Source organism: Panthera leo, chromosome F2, assembly GCF_018350215.1.
Source record: "Panthera leo isolate Ple1 chromosome F2, P.leo_Ple1_pat1.1, whole genome shotgun sequence".
In the NCBI taxonomy this organism is placed as follows: Eukaryota; Metazoa; Chordata; class Mammalia; order Carnivora; family Felidae; genus Panthera; species Panthera leo.
In genome coordinates, this window is record NC_056695.1 from 23413168 (window position 1) to 23432396 (window position 19229).

Below are 19229 nucleotides of genomic sequence, written 5' to 3' on the forward strand. Positions count from 1 at the left end.
TATATATATATATATATATATATATACACAAAAATATAAATATATTTATATATATACATACAAAAAGTTTAATACAGCAAAGCCAAAGAGATCTGCAGGAACCCATGATATTCTAGTAAGTATATTATAGTAAGTATACAGTAAGTATAGAAAGTATATTCTACTTTCTCCAGGGCCTATATGAGTTCATGATAGACAGTGAGAGCGTAAGAAAGCACCTGAACTCTTTCAGGAGATTAGTATGCCAGTTAATTTATTTGTTCGTTTATTTTAAAAAGTGAGGAGCAGGGGGAGAGAAATGGAAGATCTCTACTGAGCACTTACCTCAAAACTGACGGGCATATTTCGCTTCAGAGCAATTTCAAACACTAAGCTGATCTCAGATTTGTTTGCATCTTTGTCATCATCCATTTCTTTTCCGGATTCACCGTTCTAAATCACAAAATACAGGATGGCAATGAAAACCTGCTTTGTAGCAAACTGTTACATATATTCTACAATAAAGAGGGCCTATCTGAAATACAATAAGAAAAAAGAAACCAGAGACTGTATCCTGTGGATTCCTATGTAACAAGAGTAGTTGTAGGCTTTGTTGTGAGGCTTTTTGTAATTTAATTTTTAGGGTTTTTCCCCCCCTGAAAGTGGAAGAATAAATGTTGAGTGTGGAAAAATTTTACTCAACCATATACAAATTTGAGTTTATACTATGTCCCCAGACTCACTTTTCTTTAGAGATCTGTATCCCCCACCCATTAGAATATCCCCAATATTCTAATGCTATTTAATTTTCGTAAACACTGAATTGTAGAAGGAGTACAGGATGTAAACCAGGATTTTGGAGCTCTTTGATTCTGGCACCAATTTAGTTATTCACTTCTTTACCACATACTTCTGGAGGGCTTCATATATGTTGAACACAGGGTAAGTCTCAGAGATAAAAAGATCAAGAAACAGCATCCCTGCTATCGAGAAACTTACGACGTGGTGTAAAAACAGATAAGCACAGAGGTTAGAGTCATAATGAAAGTGTACAAGGAGAAAAACACCTACGTCGGCCATTAACTAAGATGAATCTCAAAGGGGAAGGACAGGAGGTCTGATAGTAGGGCATCTGCAGGGGTTGAACAGTACAGTTTGCAATAACTAAGTGGATAGCTCAATAAGAAGGTATCTTGTAAGACATGTCTGGGCTGGAGCTACTGTTTTGAAATCAACAGAGAGAGTCGCCAAAGCCATGGAATGGGTGAAATTACTCAGGATCAGCCTCAATATCCTGGTCTGTAAAATAAAGTGGGGCTGAAAAAAATCCACACAAATCTCTTCCACTTTAAATTCCTTGCTTGACTCTAGATTAACACAGTGTATTCTATACTCAGTAAACACAGCATTAAATCTAAGGTAAATGAATGCTATTTCCCATCCTTGTTCATATCCTTAAATCCTGTGTTGCCTCAGAAGTGAACTCTGTGGGTGAACCAAAGTTCTCCAAGGTAAGGTCATCCTAGCAGGAACACGTGAGCTTAGTGCAGGAGGCACGTAATCTGAGAGGCAGATCATAGCAGGCCACCATTCTAATATTCTTTCCTATCAGAGGAGATGATTTCTTTTACTTATAAAAATGCATTTGTTTGTCTTGTTAATAATCTCACCAGGGAACGATAAGGAAGAGACTGTCACATGTAGCAGTAACATACCTGAGGTGATTTTTCTGGAATAGGCTCATTCTGCAGTGCTTGAAGGGCTTTCATTGCAGCATTGTGTCTAGCAGCTTGTCGAGTCTTTCCTTCCCCAAAAAATTCATTGTTTCCTACAGTCAGCTGAACATAAAAGATCTTGGGCATTGGGCAATGATACCTAAAATAAGAAAATAAAAATACTAATGTTTGCTCAATAAAATCATTCTATAATCATCAATAAGATTTGTTTTCTTGAAATTGATACCAACCATATAATGTACTATATACCCTCTTATTAACCCCAGTAAAGTTTTAACCTCACAAATGTATTTATAAAAGATAAAATATGAGTCAATATATCTATAGGTATCTATCTCCATGAAAAACATATTAGAGAAAACAATGTGAAACATAAATTAATATAGTAAAATTTATTCAATTATATCACAGAAGACTTCTAGTAAGAAGTTTTCAGTCAGAGTTTTTTTTTTTAATGTTTATTTATTTTTTAGGGAGAGAGAGAGACAGACAGACAGAGCATGAGCAGGGGAGGGGAAGAGAGAGAGGGAAACACAGAATCCAAAGCAGGCTCCAGGCCCTGAGCTGTCAGCACAGAGCCCAACGCGGGGCTCGAACTCATGGACCATGAGATCATGACCTGAGCTGAAGTCGGATGCCTAACTGAGCCACCCAGGCGCCCCAGTTTTCAGTCAGATTTTGACAGAAACAAGCCAAATGGTCTGGTGCTGACGGAGGAGACTCACAACAGAGGCAGGAGACAAGCAAGCCCATTCAGGGGACAGGACGCAGATTTCTGTGACTTCAGCAGAAGAGTTATGACTAGACATGGGAGGGGCAGAGAGATAGAGCTACAGCTCCATTCCAAAGGAGTGAGTACTTTGCCAAGTAATAAGATCAGATCGAACATAAGAAAGAATGGGGAGGTAAGCTAATTCTTAAGTAGATAAGCAGTATAATAATAAAATGTATTTAAAGAGAGAAATTTTAGCAGGTTCGCGTTTAACAAAACTGAAGTAAGGAGTCACAACTAGACAGTACCAGTGATGAAGATATGAAGCGATAAAAGGGCTGAATGAGGAAAGAACAAACCTAGAAGAAATTAAGAAGAAAAAATTAAGAGGATATGCAATAAAATACACTAATTCAACAATTATTTGTGGAGGACATTCTATATGACAAGGGAGTATGACAATGAACAAAAACACATTGTACTGGGTAAGACAGATAGTAACTAAAGTAATATGCAGAGTATCTAGTATGTTAGAGATCTAAGTTAAACAGAAAAAGAAGGAAAGGTTCAGAAGTGTTCAGGAGGTAGGTTTTAGACAGGGTGGCCAAGGAGGGTCTCATTGAGAATATGACAATTGTGTAAAGATCTAAAATAACTGAGGGAAGCAACACCCAGATATCTGGAACAGTGCATCTGAGGCAGAGAAAACAGCAAGTGCAAAGGTCCTGGGGCAGCAGTGTGCCAAGTATGTTCAATTAATTCAGAAGCTGCTTATCTGGCTACAGTTGAGGAAGTGAGAAAAGGAAAGCTAAGAAAGGAAAAGAGGTAGCCAGATTCCTTAGTGCCTTACATAAAAGTTATTGTAAATATCCAACTTTTACCCTGAGTGAAATGGCCAGCCACTAGAAGGTTTGGAAGAGAAGTAACATACGTGACTTGCATTTTGGAGGGATCACCTAACGATTATGCTGAGAACAGTAGGGGATGATGATGGAAGCAAGGAGATCTATCAGGGGACTACTGCAGTAACACAAGGGAACAGCAACAGGGAGCTACTAGGGTAGCAGCAGTCCAAGTAATGAGAAACAGTTCAATTCTGAACAAATTTCAAAAGCAGAGCTGGCCGGGTTTACCAAAGGATTAGTTATGGAATATGAAAGAAGAGTCAAGGATGACCCCAGGGCTTCTGAGCTGAACAAGTGGAAGACAGAGTACCTGTACACCGAGTCAGCGAAGACTGGAGAAGGAACAGGTTTGTTGGGGGTGGGTATCAGCCGCTCTGGTTGGGGGATATTAAATCACTCAGCCTGCTTAGACATCTTAAGTGGAGGTGTCAAATGAACAGTCAAGTCTGGACTCTAAGTCTGGACTCTAGGAAAGAGGTCCAAGGTGAAGATAAAATTTGAAAGTCATCAATATATGGATGGAATTTAAAGCCACAGGACAGTGAGAACTCTGTGGGAAGGAGTGACAGGAAGAAGAACGGCAAGCACAGGGTCCTTCCTGAAAGTTAAATGGGAAAAAGTAGATCTAGGAGGAGGGAGGGGGCAATTGTGGCAAATTATACTCACAGACCAAGTGAAATGATGACTGAGAACTAACACCACTGAATTGGGCAATTCAGTAAAAGTAAAAGGATTGATTTTGATGGGAGTGGTGGATTTACAACATGATGTCAAAAAAATTAAGTTAAAATCAGTCCGGTGCTGAAAAATGTCTGTTTCAAAGCAAAGAGAAGTCCAACTGAAGTCCTACTATGTTTGGGATGATTACTGGACATCTGAAGAGCAGGGTTCTATATTCAGCCTGAGATAAACTGCACAGAGCCTGTCATAGAAGAATTCGGCAGGCAGATGGCATTAATTAGCGAAGGCTTACAGAAGGTAAAGGACCAGAAAGGGACATCAGCCCTGAAGATGCAGTTCTGGGAGACAATAACTGAAACCATGTGAGTGGGTCAGCACCTGGAAAGGGTAAGTGTAAAGGAACCGAAAAGGAGAGCCTAAGGCTGGGATCTGATTGAGGCCCATGATCAAAAGGCAGGGGAAACAATAGACGGCAGTGAAGGAGACGAAAAGAGGGTCAGAGTTAGGAAAGAAATTACGACACAATGTCAGGGAAATCAATAGTGTCATCTGCAGTGGGGAAATCCAGAGTAGGAAAAAAAGAAATGGTCGCTGTTTTAAATTCCTAAAGTCAATTTTCTTGGCCACAGTTTTCTATTATTTTGTTTTAAGATAAAGTATTTTAAATGTGTTTTCATTATGTCATAGGTTCTCATTTTAAACAGGCAAATATAAAAAAAGTTAAAGGAAGAAAAAGATCACTGACAGTAAAATACTTTTAATATGCTAAGACGAAGCATCAAAAACCACAATCTGTTTTGCTCTTCGATTACAAGACCTAGTATACTGAGGTACACAATCTCTCACTGCATTCCTGAAGTGCATTTTCCTATTGTTTTAGATACCCTTACTGCATAGATCTTAAAAGACTAACAAAATAAATGCAGGTTATCTTCATTGTGTACACCACAAAATTCAGTTTTCCACCTACACAGTATTTCATGGATATTTTTAACTGGTTCCACTATAAAACTTTAAAACAGACAACCTGAAATCAGAAATTGACTCCTGTACTGAGATCTTACATGGCAAGCTTTCACCATAGAGCAAATGTTTACAATTAATTATACACTTCTGAAAACAGAGGTCCACAACTGGAATGCTAACAGACCTTTAACTACAGTAGAGGGAGTGGGCGCCACTATAATCACTAAGGCCTGCTGACAATTACAAAACTCATTTCGGTTTGCCACAGAGACAAACAAAATTTCTGTTCATTATGACTTTACTGGAATATGATGTCATAACACATAACCATACTGAAACAATCTGCTGATTTTCTGACCAAAATATTAATTGCACACTAAAGAGCCCTTGGGGCCTCTTCCTTTGTGGCCATCAAATATGGCTCTATATATGTATATGTGTATGCATGTGGATACATATGTATATGGATATTATATTGTGTAACTATCAGAGGAGAAATCAGGTTTGCTGTATTTTAACATAAAAAGTAAACTATTCTAGCACTAACAGGAAATACCAAGAGTAAATGCCTGACTTGTTTTGTTCTAGTTTCATTCCATCCTCTTACTTAACAATGATTCTTAATATTCTACCCCGCATGGTTTGATTACCTTATATATCACATCTCCCCATATCATGGTGACAATTAAAATTAACCAGTATGCCCTCCATAATGGCACCCAGACTGAATCATGGTAGAAATGATGCAGAAAGTCTCCTTGTATGTTAGGTCCAGGTCTCTAAATACCTGTTTCCTTTACTAAAGGAACATTCAGAGTTTATTAACTTTGAAGCTTGATATGTTCTAAGTAGAATTTCTTTTTCTATTTATTTCAAACATTAAGTTCATTCTAGGTAAAGTGCTTTTAACAAGTGATGTACACATTTCTAAAAATTAGTAGATATTTATGAAATCTTACATTGCTATTCTTAAATGATTTTTCTCAATTAGAATTTTTATTCTAAATGTTTATATTTGCATAGTGATTTGCAATGTTTATATTCGCATAGTGACTGTTATTAAAAAATGAGCCATGAAAACTCACTCATCCAGGATATTAAAGTTCAGGGTCAAATGGCTTCTACCCACAGCCTCCAAAATACTTTGCAAAGTGTGATCCCACCCATCAGAATTACCCTCAGTGCCTATTAAAAATGTCCATTCCTGTGCTCCAATCCTGATCTGCTGAATCAGTCTCTGGGGATAGAACAAGAAGCTTCACTTTAACAAGATTCCCTGGTAAATCTTTCATACTAAGAGTCTGAGAACCACTGCTCCATGATATCACCACAGCTCACAATACAGCATACGTGATTTGATTACTTCAAACTCCACACAAGCAAATGACCATACACATTCCTGTAGCATCATGGTTAGGTTTCCTATATATGTCTCTCACTTAACCTCACAGCGGCCAGGTGAGACAGATGCCCCCATGATCACCATGAGAGCTAACAAATATCCCCAACATGGTTGTGAGCAATCAAACTGAAGTCTATCTAACTTCAGAGCTCAAGACTCAAGAAACTCTTAAGTCATCTCCCAAAAATCTGCTTTATCCTCTTCTATTTTTGTGTTCACATTTGTTTACGAAATTTGTTATGTCCTTGGTAAGCTAAAGAACCTAATACAAGTTCCTTCTAAACCTAAGGTCCACTAGTAGACTTCAGAAGCAATTTACTAAATAGCCACTGAAACAAACAGAGCTCCATAATGAAATCCTAGGTTTTTATGGTATGTCAAGCCAAGCGGGATCAAAAAAGAGACACAATCAAGTAACCATCAAACTGAAAAGTCAGAATAATGAGCATCGAGTGTTACAGTCCTAATGGTCTAAGTTTTGTAAAGGCTGCTTGTAAGGCCTTTTCCCCCATGCCTCTTTGCCCTCTGTCTGCTGGAAGTCTTATAAAAACTAAACAAATAAAATTTCAAATAAAATAAAATAAAAGCAAAAATAAATAAAATAAAATAAAATAAAATAAAATAAAATAAAATAACATAAAATAAAATAAAAGCTTCCCTTTCTTTAAATCCCAAAAAAGTCTTTAGATTTGGCCTATCTTCAAGACATCACAAGTCATACGGCAGTAAAGACAGGATATATATTTGGTTCCTTTGAATTAACACTGTCTGACATTCCTTATAGAGTTTTGGTTTTGATTTTTGAGTTAAGGGAAGATTTTACATTCTTATGTAAGTATTCTTATAAGAATATACATAATTTTATTCATATACTTCTATTTGACTGTCAGTTATAAGAAGTTTCCATATCATATATCCTTGCCTTCCTGCCTAAAGTTACTTCATTAATGCTCTCTTTGTAGACTCCTCTTGTATGAGTCTAAACAACTAAAATCCATGTGTCCTCCCCTACCATTCAGTGACTGCTTTTTTTCTAACATGTCTACTCTCCTAAGTATCATTTTTACAAGGTGAGAAAGACATATTCCAAATAACATGAGAACTTTTAAAAATTGAGAAATAATTGCCTCATTTTATTTGATAGCATTATTCATAAATCTCAACCCAGCTTAAGTGTTCATATCTCCTCTACAGGTTTATGTCTTGAAATACATGAACATGTTATCTTCTCATCTAATAAGGAGAGGCTTTTGATTTCTGTGTTTATTTCTAACATTGACTGAAAGCAGAAATGTCACTTAATCTTTCTATCTCAGTTTACTTATCTGTAGAATATTTGCAGAATCTATGTTTAAAGACCTCTAACAGCCAAAACTTAGAATTCAAATGACATGTTGATTATTTTGACTCTTTGTATGCATTTTGGCACTGCTAAGCATTCTTTTACTTGCTATAGAAAAATAATAGGTTTTATCATAAAGCCATAAAATAGTCCTTGGCCCACTTTCAAGCTTGTATGTATATAAAATGTCTAGATAGGAGAGGGTTCTTTCTCTATTCACATCTATAAATTTTGAAAATATATCTCTTATGGGATCTAAATGTTAAGTCTTGAGGAATTTCAAAAATTAGGACCTATTAAAAAAGATTCACAGGGCAGCTGAAAATAAGCTTTAAAGGAGGGCAAGGATAGTCTATTCTATTTGTAGAATTATTATAGTGATGTCTAAAATGCCTAGGGGAAAATACAGAAAGATATGTACTAAAAACTGGGACAGGATGCCTTGAAGTGATGGAATTACAAATGATATTCTCTTTCGTAATTTCAATTTTTTTTTAATAATACGGCTGTACTAGAGTATAAACCAAAAAAAAAAAAAAAAAAGTTTAACTGAAATAAGTCTAGTTCCAATCCAAATAAAGGTAAATCTGTGTTCCAAATGTAAATTTGATAAATTAGCAGAGTGACTTGTGGAACACAGAATATAATCCACCAGAGTAAATAATGTGTACTGTGTTACTGATGCTAGTACCACAATAAGACCATGGAAAGCATAGCATGTTATCAAAGAGCCCCATTTTGTAAATACACAATCACCACTCTAAATCCTACACTTGGATCCAGCATAAACCTATTCTTCCCCTTCCCTACATGAATAGCGAGATAAATCATCATCACCATTATCATGATTACAACAAAAATATACAAAGCAGTCAATACGTGTCAGGCACTCTTCCAAGCACTATACATACTAATCTCAGTCACCATAACAACCCCAACTTCATTTTACACATAAGGAAATGAGGAAGAGATATTTCATTTGCCCAAGGCCACCCCCCCAGGCCCAAGTAATCTCACACCAGAGCCCATGATCTTAGCCTCTACACGATGCTGTCTCTGAACTAGATAAAATGAACACCGTACACTGCAGAGGTACTAACTATAAACTATGGAGAAGTCCTGCCAGACTTGGCACTTAAGGCAATTTAAGTCAAATTAGACCTCAGAGACTAATGGTCACATTGGTTACCAAAGAGAATTTGGGGGAGCACAGTAAGTCCAAGAAACCATGCTGGCTACAGTCTTACTACTCTCTCTCATTCTTTGTCTCTTCTCTTAACGTTTTTGAAGCTCATGCTTAAAAGCTGATGTTCCATCAGGGAAATGCAAACCAAAACCACAATGACATAGTACTTCACACCCACTAGAATGGCTATAGTCGGGCAGCCACTGTGGAAAAGTTTGGCAGTTCCTTAAAAATTTAAACAGAATTGCCATTTGACCAAGCAATTTCATTCCTAGATACATATAAACTGAAATTTAGGGGCGCCTGGGTGGCTGAGTCGGTTAAGCATCCGACTTCAGCTCGGGTCATGATCTTGTGGTCCGTTAGTTCGAGCCCCACATCGGGCTCTGTGCTGACAGCTCAGAGTCTAGAGCCTGCTTCGGGTTCTGTGTCTCCCTTTCAAGACCTCTGCCCCTCCCCGACTCATGCTCTGTTTCTGTCTCTTCAAAATAAGTCAACATTAAAATTTTTTTTTAAAAAAACTGAAATTTAAAACTGCATTGAAATAGGAACGCCTGGGTAGCTGAGTTGGTTAAGCATCTGACTTCAGCTCAGGTCATGATCTGGCAGTTCCTGAGTGTGAGCCCCACACTGGGTGAGCTCAAGCTCCACTTTGGATGAGCAAGAGCCCCACTTTGAGTGAGCATGAGCCCCGCTTTGGGTGAACCCCACTTCTCTCTCCCTGTCTCTGCCCCTCGCTCACTTGTGCCCTCTTTGAAAACAAAAACAAAAATGTATACACAAATGTTCACAGCATTATCCATAATAGCCAAAAGGTGGAAATAAACCAAAAGTCCACCAATCAATAGATCAATTAACTAAATGCAGTATATCCATACAATGGAGTACTATAGAGCCATACAAAGGAATAAGTACTGATACATGGATATAATGTAGATGGACTTTAAAAACATGCTAAATGAAAGCTAGACACGAAAGGCTACATATTGCATAATTCCATTTAGATGAAATGTCCAGAACAGGCAGATCCAGAGACCAAAGTAGATTAGTGGTTGCGGGGGCTGTGAAGAGAGAAAAGGGGGAGTAACTGTTAATGGGCATGAGTTTTCTTTTAAGGGTGATGAAATGTCCTGGAATTAGACAGTGGTAGTGGTTGTACAACAATGTGAATGTACTAATTCATAGCATACAGAATTGTATAATTGCAAATAGTAAAAATGATGTTTACATTATTGTGCATTTTACCTCAATAAAAAAAGTTTTTTAAAAAGTCTTGACTCTCCCTTGCATCCAATCTTCTCAAGAAAAGAGTCTTCCTAGGTGATTTCACCTACTCCTATTTACAGTCCTGGCAGACTCCCAGAAATGAGCCTATCCAATTGGGGGAGGGCACAAGCAGCATCCCTCCCTTTTGCACTCTTAGAAATTAATGACCTGGTCTTCTTCCTGCCCTTGCTTGACTGCCAGGGGCTATGTGAATTAAATTAATTTAAGAAATATTTATTAAGGGCCTAATTCATGCCAGGGACTGTTTTAATCCCTAGGGATGGTAGACTGCCCTCAGGAGACAATCAACAAATATAACAGTAGCAACTGATAACATGGGTTAGAAGAAAAGTAAAGTAAGAGAACAGAGTAGTAAAAGAGCCTTTAGGAAGTGACATTTGAATAAAGAGGTGAATGGAGGGAGAATTCCAGGCATATGAATGCCTGGAGGAAAAAAAATGTTCCAAGCAAATGAGATACCAAGTGCCAAGGCCCTGCAGAGGTAACATACAGCCATTTTTTAAAAACAGGAAGTGTTCTCGTACCTGGATAGCAATGAGTCAAGGGGTAAGTGGTAGGAAACTAGGTCTGAAAAGTAGCCAGGAAGGTAAGTCAGAATTCGATTCCACATGTGATTGAAGCCATCAGAGAGGGTTTTAAGCAGGGGAGTGACATGGTCTGACTTATTACTTAAATTAAGTCTCTAGCTGCTGTTTGTCCAAAGAGAGGCAGTTGGCAGGCCACTGCATAGTCTGGGTAACTCCTCTCTGAAAACAGGAGGCTGAACCACCTAGGAGAATACAGTAGGATTGCAGGCACTGCTAAAAGTCCACTGAAGGACTGTGGTCCCTATTTCAAGATGGGACCAGTCAGCACAGTTGTTTTTCTGTAGCTTCCTGGGTACAAGTGCAGAGTCAGAGGAAATGAACTTAACCAGTTAGTTTTGATAAGCAGTGTTCAAGCTGGGAGGTACTAGAGAACATGAGAATTAAGTAACAAGCGACTGGTGGGAATGAGTGAGAAACTCCAGGGAAACACAGCCCCACGAAATCTGCAGGTTAGTAGTGGCTGCAACCCCCCTGGAGGCTCTGCTCATGTCTTCCGGAAGCACAGGTAACAGTGGGCCGTGCCCCCACCCCAATTCCTGCCATCCCACTGGATAGATGGCTTGTAGCAGAAGCAGCAAGGAGTGCCTCCCGTGAGTGGCTGACAAGCAGAGCGGTTTTGAAATTTTGAAAGTGCTTCCACTTTGTAACTGTACAGAAGAGTCCTTGGAGGAGCAACCTGGAGGGGAGGGGGCTCTCCTTCCACAGTATGCTGCCACTGTATTCCTCTGGGTACTGCAGCATACCATCTGAGACAGGTAAATAACTGGTACCACACACAGCGATGTGGAAGCTAACAGGAAGGTAGGAGTGATGGCACAGGAATGGGCATGGGTTCCTCAGGGTAGCATTTCTCAAAGTGTGGGTCCCCCACAAAGGCCATCAGAGAAACTTAACAGAAGTCCATGGGGGAAGGGAAGAAAAAAAAAAGAGGTTAGAGAGGGAGAGAGCCAAAGCATAAGAGGCTCTTAAAAACTGAGAACAAACTGAGGGTTGATGGGGGGTGGGAGGAAGGGGAGGGTGGGTGATGGGTATTGAGAAAGGCATCTTTTGGGATGAGCACTGGGTGTTGTATGGAAACCAATTTGACAATAAATTTCACATTAAAAAAACAAAAAACAAACAAACAAACAAAAGACCATCAGAGTCCTCCTGGTGGGGTCTAGAACACTGTTAACATCCAGATTCAAGGCTGACTGAATCAGACTCTTTGGTGGAGTCTACGTTATTACCAAATAGCTTCAGTGATTTCACGCATGCTGAAGATCCGTGGGTCGTCTCCCCTTCCCATTTGTGAATATGAAGGCTTTGATTCCTGGATACTAACTTGGCCACTCATCTCCCTTACTGAATTCTCTTGATGCTTCTAGTAGGTGTTTAGTTGATTCTCTCGCAATTTTACAAATAAACAATTATATTTTTTCTGCCAAGAAAAGTAATTTTTCCTATTTCTTTCCAAATTTTATTCTTTTTTTCCCCTGCATTGAGCCACACCCCTTAAAGAATACTAAATAGCAGTTGATAATGGATGCTCTCGTCTTGCTTCTCACTTTACTGGAAATGTGGCTAATACGCCCTTATTAAGCATAAGGCTGGCTACTGGGTTTGGTTGGGATAGGAGGGGAGTGTGTGCATGTGTACATGTATGTGTGTGTGCATCAACAGAGTATATAGTTTATCATGTTGAAGAAGTATTCAATATTCATAACATTGTTTTCAAAGTCAAGAATGAATTTTCAGATACCTTTTCAGCCTCTGTGTAGTTAGCAATTTTTACTTTTCATCTCTTAATATAGTGAATTTCATTACCATATTTCTAATAGTGAAATAATTTTGCATTCCTGGAATAATTCCCACGTGGTTGCAGTGGTTATTCTTTCAATAAATTGCCAAATTCTATTTGCCAATATTTCAATTAGGATTTTTCCACTGCTATTTTATAAAGAATATTGGTCTGAAGTTCTAGCCTTTCTTGTTGTGTTTTGTTTTGTCTTAGCTGGCACTGTTGAGCTAGACAGTTAGGCTAGTTTTGATTGCCCAAAATAATGTGTTTCCTATTTTTCAAAGGTTCAATAAAATTTCTCTGTGATACCATCTAGGCCAAGTGCTTTTCTTCAGGGTGGTAGGGGGAGGTAATGGTAATTGGCTATTTGACTACTTGTCCTTTCACTTCTATAGCAATGGATCTTTTTTGGCAGTTTATATTTTCCTACAAAATCACCCAGTTTATCCTCATTCTGAAATAGTCTTCCTTGAGTTGAACAAAACAGTCCTTTATGAGAACCGTCATTTCCTAGGCGTCAGGCTTCCCTCACCGTCCAACTACATTCTGCATATTTGTGCTCTGCATTCGCACTTGCTCACATTGATTAGATTACATATTGGTTCTTCCTAAGAACAAGATCTTGGATTCTGCATGTTTTCTTCTATTAGTCTTCTGTTTTTCTAATTAATCTACTGATGCATTCATGTTCCTCCTTCAGACTTACTTTGTTATTCCTTTTCTAACTTCTTGTGTTGGAGACATGATTAATTTTCATGGTATCTATTAATATAGATACAAGATTAATGAATTTGTCTTCTCATAGGCTTTATGTTGCTTGTACTGCAATGCTTCAAGACAGAAATATACTATACAGTGTTTCCTAAATATTTTTGGTAACGTGAATTATCATGTGTATTCTATGAAACACACCTTGGGATATGCTGTTTTAGGTATTATGCCTTAGTTAAGAGTCTGTGTATTCTACAGGTTACTTTAATCTACTAGAAGTTTTTTATCTTGAATGTAATAAAAATTACTTAACATTTTTAAATATAATTAAAAATGTTTACCAAGTATTTTTATAAACTTGGAGTAAATAAACACTGAAAGATGGTGTGGATAGAGGAAGATATCTTTAGATTTACAGTTAGAGCAATTGGATTTAAGCTCCAAAAACTATCTATAAGCACTTTGGGAAAGAGGACTTAGTTTCTCTAAGATTCATCAGTGATATGAAAGATCTTGTCTGTATCAACTTTATCAACCTTATTCAAGTGGCAAACCAGAAGGAAATTATTGTGTTTTTCATGAAATATCCTATCTGTGTATTTTCAGTTAGATATATATGTGTGTGCATATGAAGTGCTCTGTGAACTACAAAAACATTAGTAAAATGTTATAAAGAAATTTCAAGTTTTTAATATGCCTTCACTAAATACTACGTGCTAGTAGTCTAGTGGCAGAGTCTTAAATTTAAGGAAATCATGGGTGTAGGGGATCAAATGATTTAAGAAAAACTTTTTGGAGAAAATTACAGAAAATATGGCTTATTTTTTCTTTGACTTGTAAGAAGATTCTCATTATCTAATTCTATCAATAGATCATCTTTGGTTATGGGTTGTCTGAGAATGTTCTTTGAAAACTAGTGCAAAGAATCTGTCAAGTCCTTTCAACAACAAAATGGTTCCAGAAAATATTTTAAATCCTCTGTTTCCTCATTAACTTAAGCCCCAAAGAACATGCTTTTAAGAAGTTTAAATGAAAAAAAAAAAACAAACCCACAAATATATCAGATTATATTTTTAGGAGAAGTTTCACACCCTTTTTGAATAAATTGTTTTTTTTGTAATGTCTAGAATAAGAGATTCCAATGGATGATTGTGTAGAATCTTCCAAGAGCTTTAGAAATGGCTCGCTTTGTTACAATGTCCAGCCCAGACATCTATTCCAGTGCCTTTGCTGATCAGAATTCACTATCAACTTTGGATGCTTGCCCACTTCAAATACTCCCAAAAGTAAGGAGACATTACATCAGCGGTGCTGCAGAAAGATTAATGTGCTTTGTTTGGAGATGTAAATGGTAATTATACTTATTGCATACTTCTAGTACTTAGTCTTTTTTACCTGAATCTAAGTAAATCTAGTCGTACATTTGCATAAATAATGTGTAGTTAACAGATATTCATTGGAATATAAAAAACTTAACTTGGCATTTTCCCAGCTAATTGTTTTTACAGCTTGACTTCACTTATGCATTAGCTACATTCATAAAAAGGTTTACATAAAGCAAATATTTTCATACTAAATCCCATTTTCCCACTGTTGCCCAATATTAAATCTTGAGTTGTATTTCTGTAAGAAAATGTTGGCTCCGACACATCATAAAATTCATAATTAAACATCTAAGTGCCAAGGAATAGATACACTTAATTACTTATAAACTACATTTTATCCTCTCACCTGCAGTTAAAATTAAACATATGGATTAAACAAATGGGTAATCATTTGTTTCATATTCACACAATCATTTTTTTTAAATGCAGAATTTTGGGTGACTTCCATAGAAGCTGAGAGTGCAAACATAATTTATTAGCTAGAATTGCCACATGGAAATATGCTGCCAGATTCAAGTGATACAAGTAGTCTCAAATTATTGATAATCATCTTTTAAGGATTTTAAAAATACCTTCTGTTATTGGTAATACACTTGACATTTTATTATAATCCATACCAGACGATTAATTGGAATTATACAGATCATTTGGAGCCAATACCATTGTCTGACTCAACACTACTTTTCAAAGAAATGGGGAAAAGGACCTGATCAACTACCTGGATCCTTTTGCAGTATAAAAAGTAACTTTTGCCAAAATAAAAGAGTACCTGGGACTTTTAGAAAACTCTTCTACTTTTTTAACTACAATTACTTTGAGGTAATGCTAAGTAATTTAAAGTAATTTAAAGTAATTTATTTTTTTTCCTGCACAAATCCTCTGGGGAATACTATCTGGATTGCAATTATCTATGCTCTCCTTTTCCTGTATTGCTGCAGATAATCTAGGTATGCTTTTTATCAATAAGTCAGTGTGAACTATCTTACTCCAGGACGTACACTAAGCTAAGAACATCAAAACCTCTTTATCTTTGCCTGTGGCAAAATACCTGTACCTGAGGCAAAATCATGGCAACAAGACAATACTGGTAAAAACATGACACTGACAGGCAGTCTGACTACCATGCATGGAAATAGGTTGAGTAATACTTAGTATGACAGGCTAACAGTTCTGACCTCTGATTATGATTCCTCTTAACAATATAAATTAGAGAATGCATTTTACTCACACTGCAAATTCTTTCCAGTGAGCAAAATAGCTCTTAAGAATATTCTTAAATAAGTCTGTCATGATATCCTATTATTCCCAAAGAGCAGATGTTCACATGAGTTAGCACAGCACAGCAAAAAAAGCATAAGCCTGGAAAACATATAATCATGGGTTGGAGGGACAGCTCAGTCCTTCACTGGCCCTGTAAACCTGGACAAGTTATACACTGTGTCAGATCAGAGTAGGAAATCCTGATTGTTTGCCTTCCTTCTTCCTTGGCAACAAATCCATCATCCTTCTTAAACATCCCACAATGTTTCCATGATGCTTCAGCACCTCTCCTGCTTTTTATTATTCCCTGTAAAGAACCTAGGGGCTTTGTTACCAGCTCCTCAAACCTAGGGGCAATGCCACTAGCTCTACTACTATGTCTGCTTGGGAGAGGTCCAGGAAAGGGCCACAGTAACACTAGCAGATCCCTAGCCTTTCAACTGCCATGCTTGGTGGCATTTGTGGTCAGTGCTTATATCACCCCAGAGAGACCACTTCATGCTCCCTAGGAAAACTAACATTTGGCTCATCAATCATTCAAGAAGCCAACGCACTGCAAAAGATCAGGCAGTGTTCAGAAAATACCTTGATAAGTTCAGATATCAAGAAAACCAGTAAGGGGCCCCTGGGTGGCTCAGTCAGTTGAGCGTCGGACTCTTGATCTCAGCCCAGGTCATGATCTCCTGGTTTGTGAGTTCAAGCCACACATTAGGCTCTGCCTTGACAGTGGGGAGTTTGCTTGAGATTCTGTCTCTCCTCTCTGCCCTGTGCGCATGTGTGCACATGAGCTCTGCACCACCCCCCAAATAAATATTTTTAAAAAAGAAAACCAGTATAAACCAACTAAATAAACCTTTAGATAAATTAAATGTAAAATAATGAGTAATGTTAACTTTAACTTTTTAAATTCTCTTTATGTCTTCAAGGACATTTATTTCAGTTTCAGGTTACGTTCTATCTCTGTAGACTATTTTATGAACTGTCAGTCAACCACAGTGTAGGTGTCTAGTAACTCATTTATCTTTGAAGAAGTGCATCTTGACCAGAGAATGTGAGAATGTCAACAAATAATAAGGAAATAAAGAAAACAAGTGGGTCAAGGTTCTGCTAACTGAGGCCAAGAAAAAGCCTGGGAAATTAATGAATAATAAGCTCCCAGGAAACTTGAACTGCGAAAAGCAATAAGCCATGATGCGAATAATACCTGAGATAACTACACAGTCCAAACATCACGGCCTAAGATTCTAAACCTGACCCAAAGGTAAAAGAGAATAGTGAAACAGTTGAAGTTGCTTATTTTCATCTCAATGAGAGAGGAGAGATGAGAAAAAGAGAGAGAAAAGGTGTGCAAGCAAACAAGGGTGAAAAATACTTGATGATATTAAGATTGTTTTATTACATTACATTAGACTACTGAAACTCAACATAAAGAACTTACTTGGATTTAGGGAAGGTAAGAACACAAGATAGTTTTATTTTTGTTCTAAAATGAGATATGTAGACAACTAGTAAGTTCAGTACAGTAAAAAACCTCTTGCTGCCTTTATTGATTTGGAGAAAGCCTTCCATATATTCTTAAAGAAAGGATGTCAAGCAAAATCAAAAAGTCATTCAAACCTAGTGTGTATAAGGCTCCAGAAGTATTTGAGGAAGCAACATAGAGAATTCCGAAAATTTGAGACCCACGTGGGAGTAAAGTAAGAATGCATCTTGAGCAAATTTTTATTATTCTTTTTGTTATTCTCCTTAAAAAGTCACTCAAGAGAACAAAAGAAAGCCTTGTAAATAAGACTCTACAACCTTATTTGCAGAGGATGACACTTCTTTGAGACAAGACGACAAATCTGCAATGTAACCTGAGACTGCAAGACCCTGAGAATGCCGAAGCAGGAAGAGTGATCGAGACTGACAAGAGCATGACCATGGTGATCTCTCAGGAAGCAAAATCATTCCATACATGCATAAGAAATTCTGTCCAGAAACTGAACACTTCAGTGCTGGTGAACTTATGATGAAGTCAACTCAATGAAGAGCTAAACTTATAATCTTAGTTGTCATTTGGCTCTTGTTTTATCAAAATGTAATTCTAATAAAATCAAAATAAGGGTATTCTTTTACTTCCTGAGTCTAAGAAAGGCAGGACTCACTGCAAATGTCTGTGAATGTTGTATTAGACCATATACTTTCTTTAATAAAGCAAACAGTTTAGAGTAAATGATTCACATACTATTCTGGGAGCAGTGCTCTAGGAAGGCTGTGAAGGGACTGCTTTCTGCTCATGCACGGGGAAAAGGGAGTCTTATTCACTGTAGCCCTCGTGTCTTGTATGTGGCATGATACCTAGCACTTAAAAGGAGTCCAACTCATGGCTGTGAACTGAGAGAGTAATAACAGCTCACACTGAGCTTGCTATATTCCAGTACTGCACAAACAGCAACTCATCGAATTCTCACAGTAGCCCTAAGTGGTAAATACTGCTATTATTCCCATTTTTATAGCTGAGGAAACTGAAGAACAGAGAGGTTACACAACTTGGTGTAGGTGGAGCCAGACTGCAAATGAAGGTAGACTGACTACCGGTACACTGCATTACGACGGCCCTCTCGATGCAAGAGTGAGATTAGGAGGGGGAAGACTGGACCAGCAAGGACCAGGCTCTTAGTTTGCAGGAGCAGGGGGAGTCCAAAATAAAAGGATGGGCAAGATGAAATTCTTTTTAACTCTGTCTCAGATATAGCAATGTCTGTGAAAAGATAAATTTGATGTTTAATCATCTTTATACAATTAAACAAATACGTAACTATTAAAGTATAAATTTTCATATTTGTTTTACATAAATGTCTAGAATTAATCCAGGTATGCATATTACTTTGGGGATATACTGCCGTAGATGTTAATCACATAGATGTGATTTCATGTTAAAAGGTTGGGGAAATGCTTCGTACACAAATAAACATGTTGTGTTAGTTTGTTAAAAAAAAAAAAAAAAGTAAACAGATGCATGTGGGATCTGCCTGGGGAAGGGCTAAGAGTGGATGCACCTAGTTACAGTTGGCTCCAGGTACTTTTCAACGTTTGGCATGACCAATGACCTTGAGGCAGCTGCACAATATACTGAGGACAGACTAAATCTGTAGTGTTCATCCTTGGCTACACAGTAAAATCAGCTGACTTACACAAATCTGTGAGAAAAAGACTGTTAAATCAATAGAAAAATAAGCAAAAATTATAACTTCACAACTCACAGAAAAAATGACTCATATATATAAGAGAAGATGATCAACTTGATTCATAAAGAAATACAAATTAA

At 37.5% G+C, this 19229-nt stretch overlaps 1 protein-coding gene and 1 long non-coding RNA gene across 9 annotated transcripts in view; one reads left to right on the plus strand and one right to left on the minus strand.

Annotated features, from left to right (window-relative positions):
* Window positions 1-19229, minus strand: part of STAU2 (staufen double-stranded RNA binding protein 2) — a 306837-nt gene that overhangs the window by 190883 nt on the left and 96725 nt on the right. For all 8 annotated transcript variants that reach the window (XM_042923874.1, XM_042923880.1, XM_042923878.1 and 5 more), the window contains 2 exons: window positions 1695-1854; window positions 325-432 (listed from right to left, as the gene is read on the minus strand). In XM_042923874.1, the coding sequence (XP_042779808.1) occupies window positions 325-432; window positions 1695-1854 (268 nt within the window). The remainder of the gene's footprint in view (window positions 1-324; window positions 433-1694; window positions 1855-19229) is intronic.
* Window positions 11119-18730, plus strand: LOC122210919. The gene is made up of 3 exons (XR_006198373.1): window positions 11119-11538; window positions 14402-14625; window positions 17731-18730. It is a non-coding gene; the product is annotated as an uncharacterized LOC122210919 (long non-coding RNA).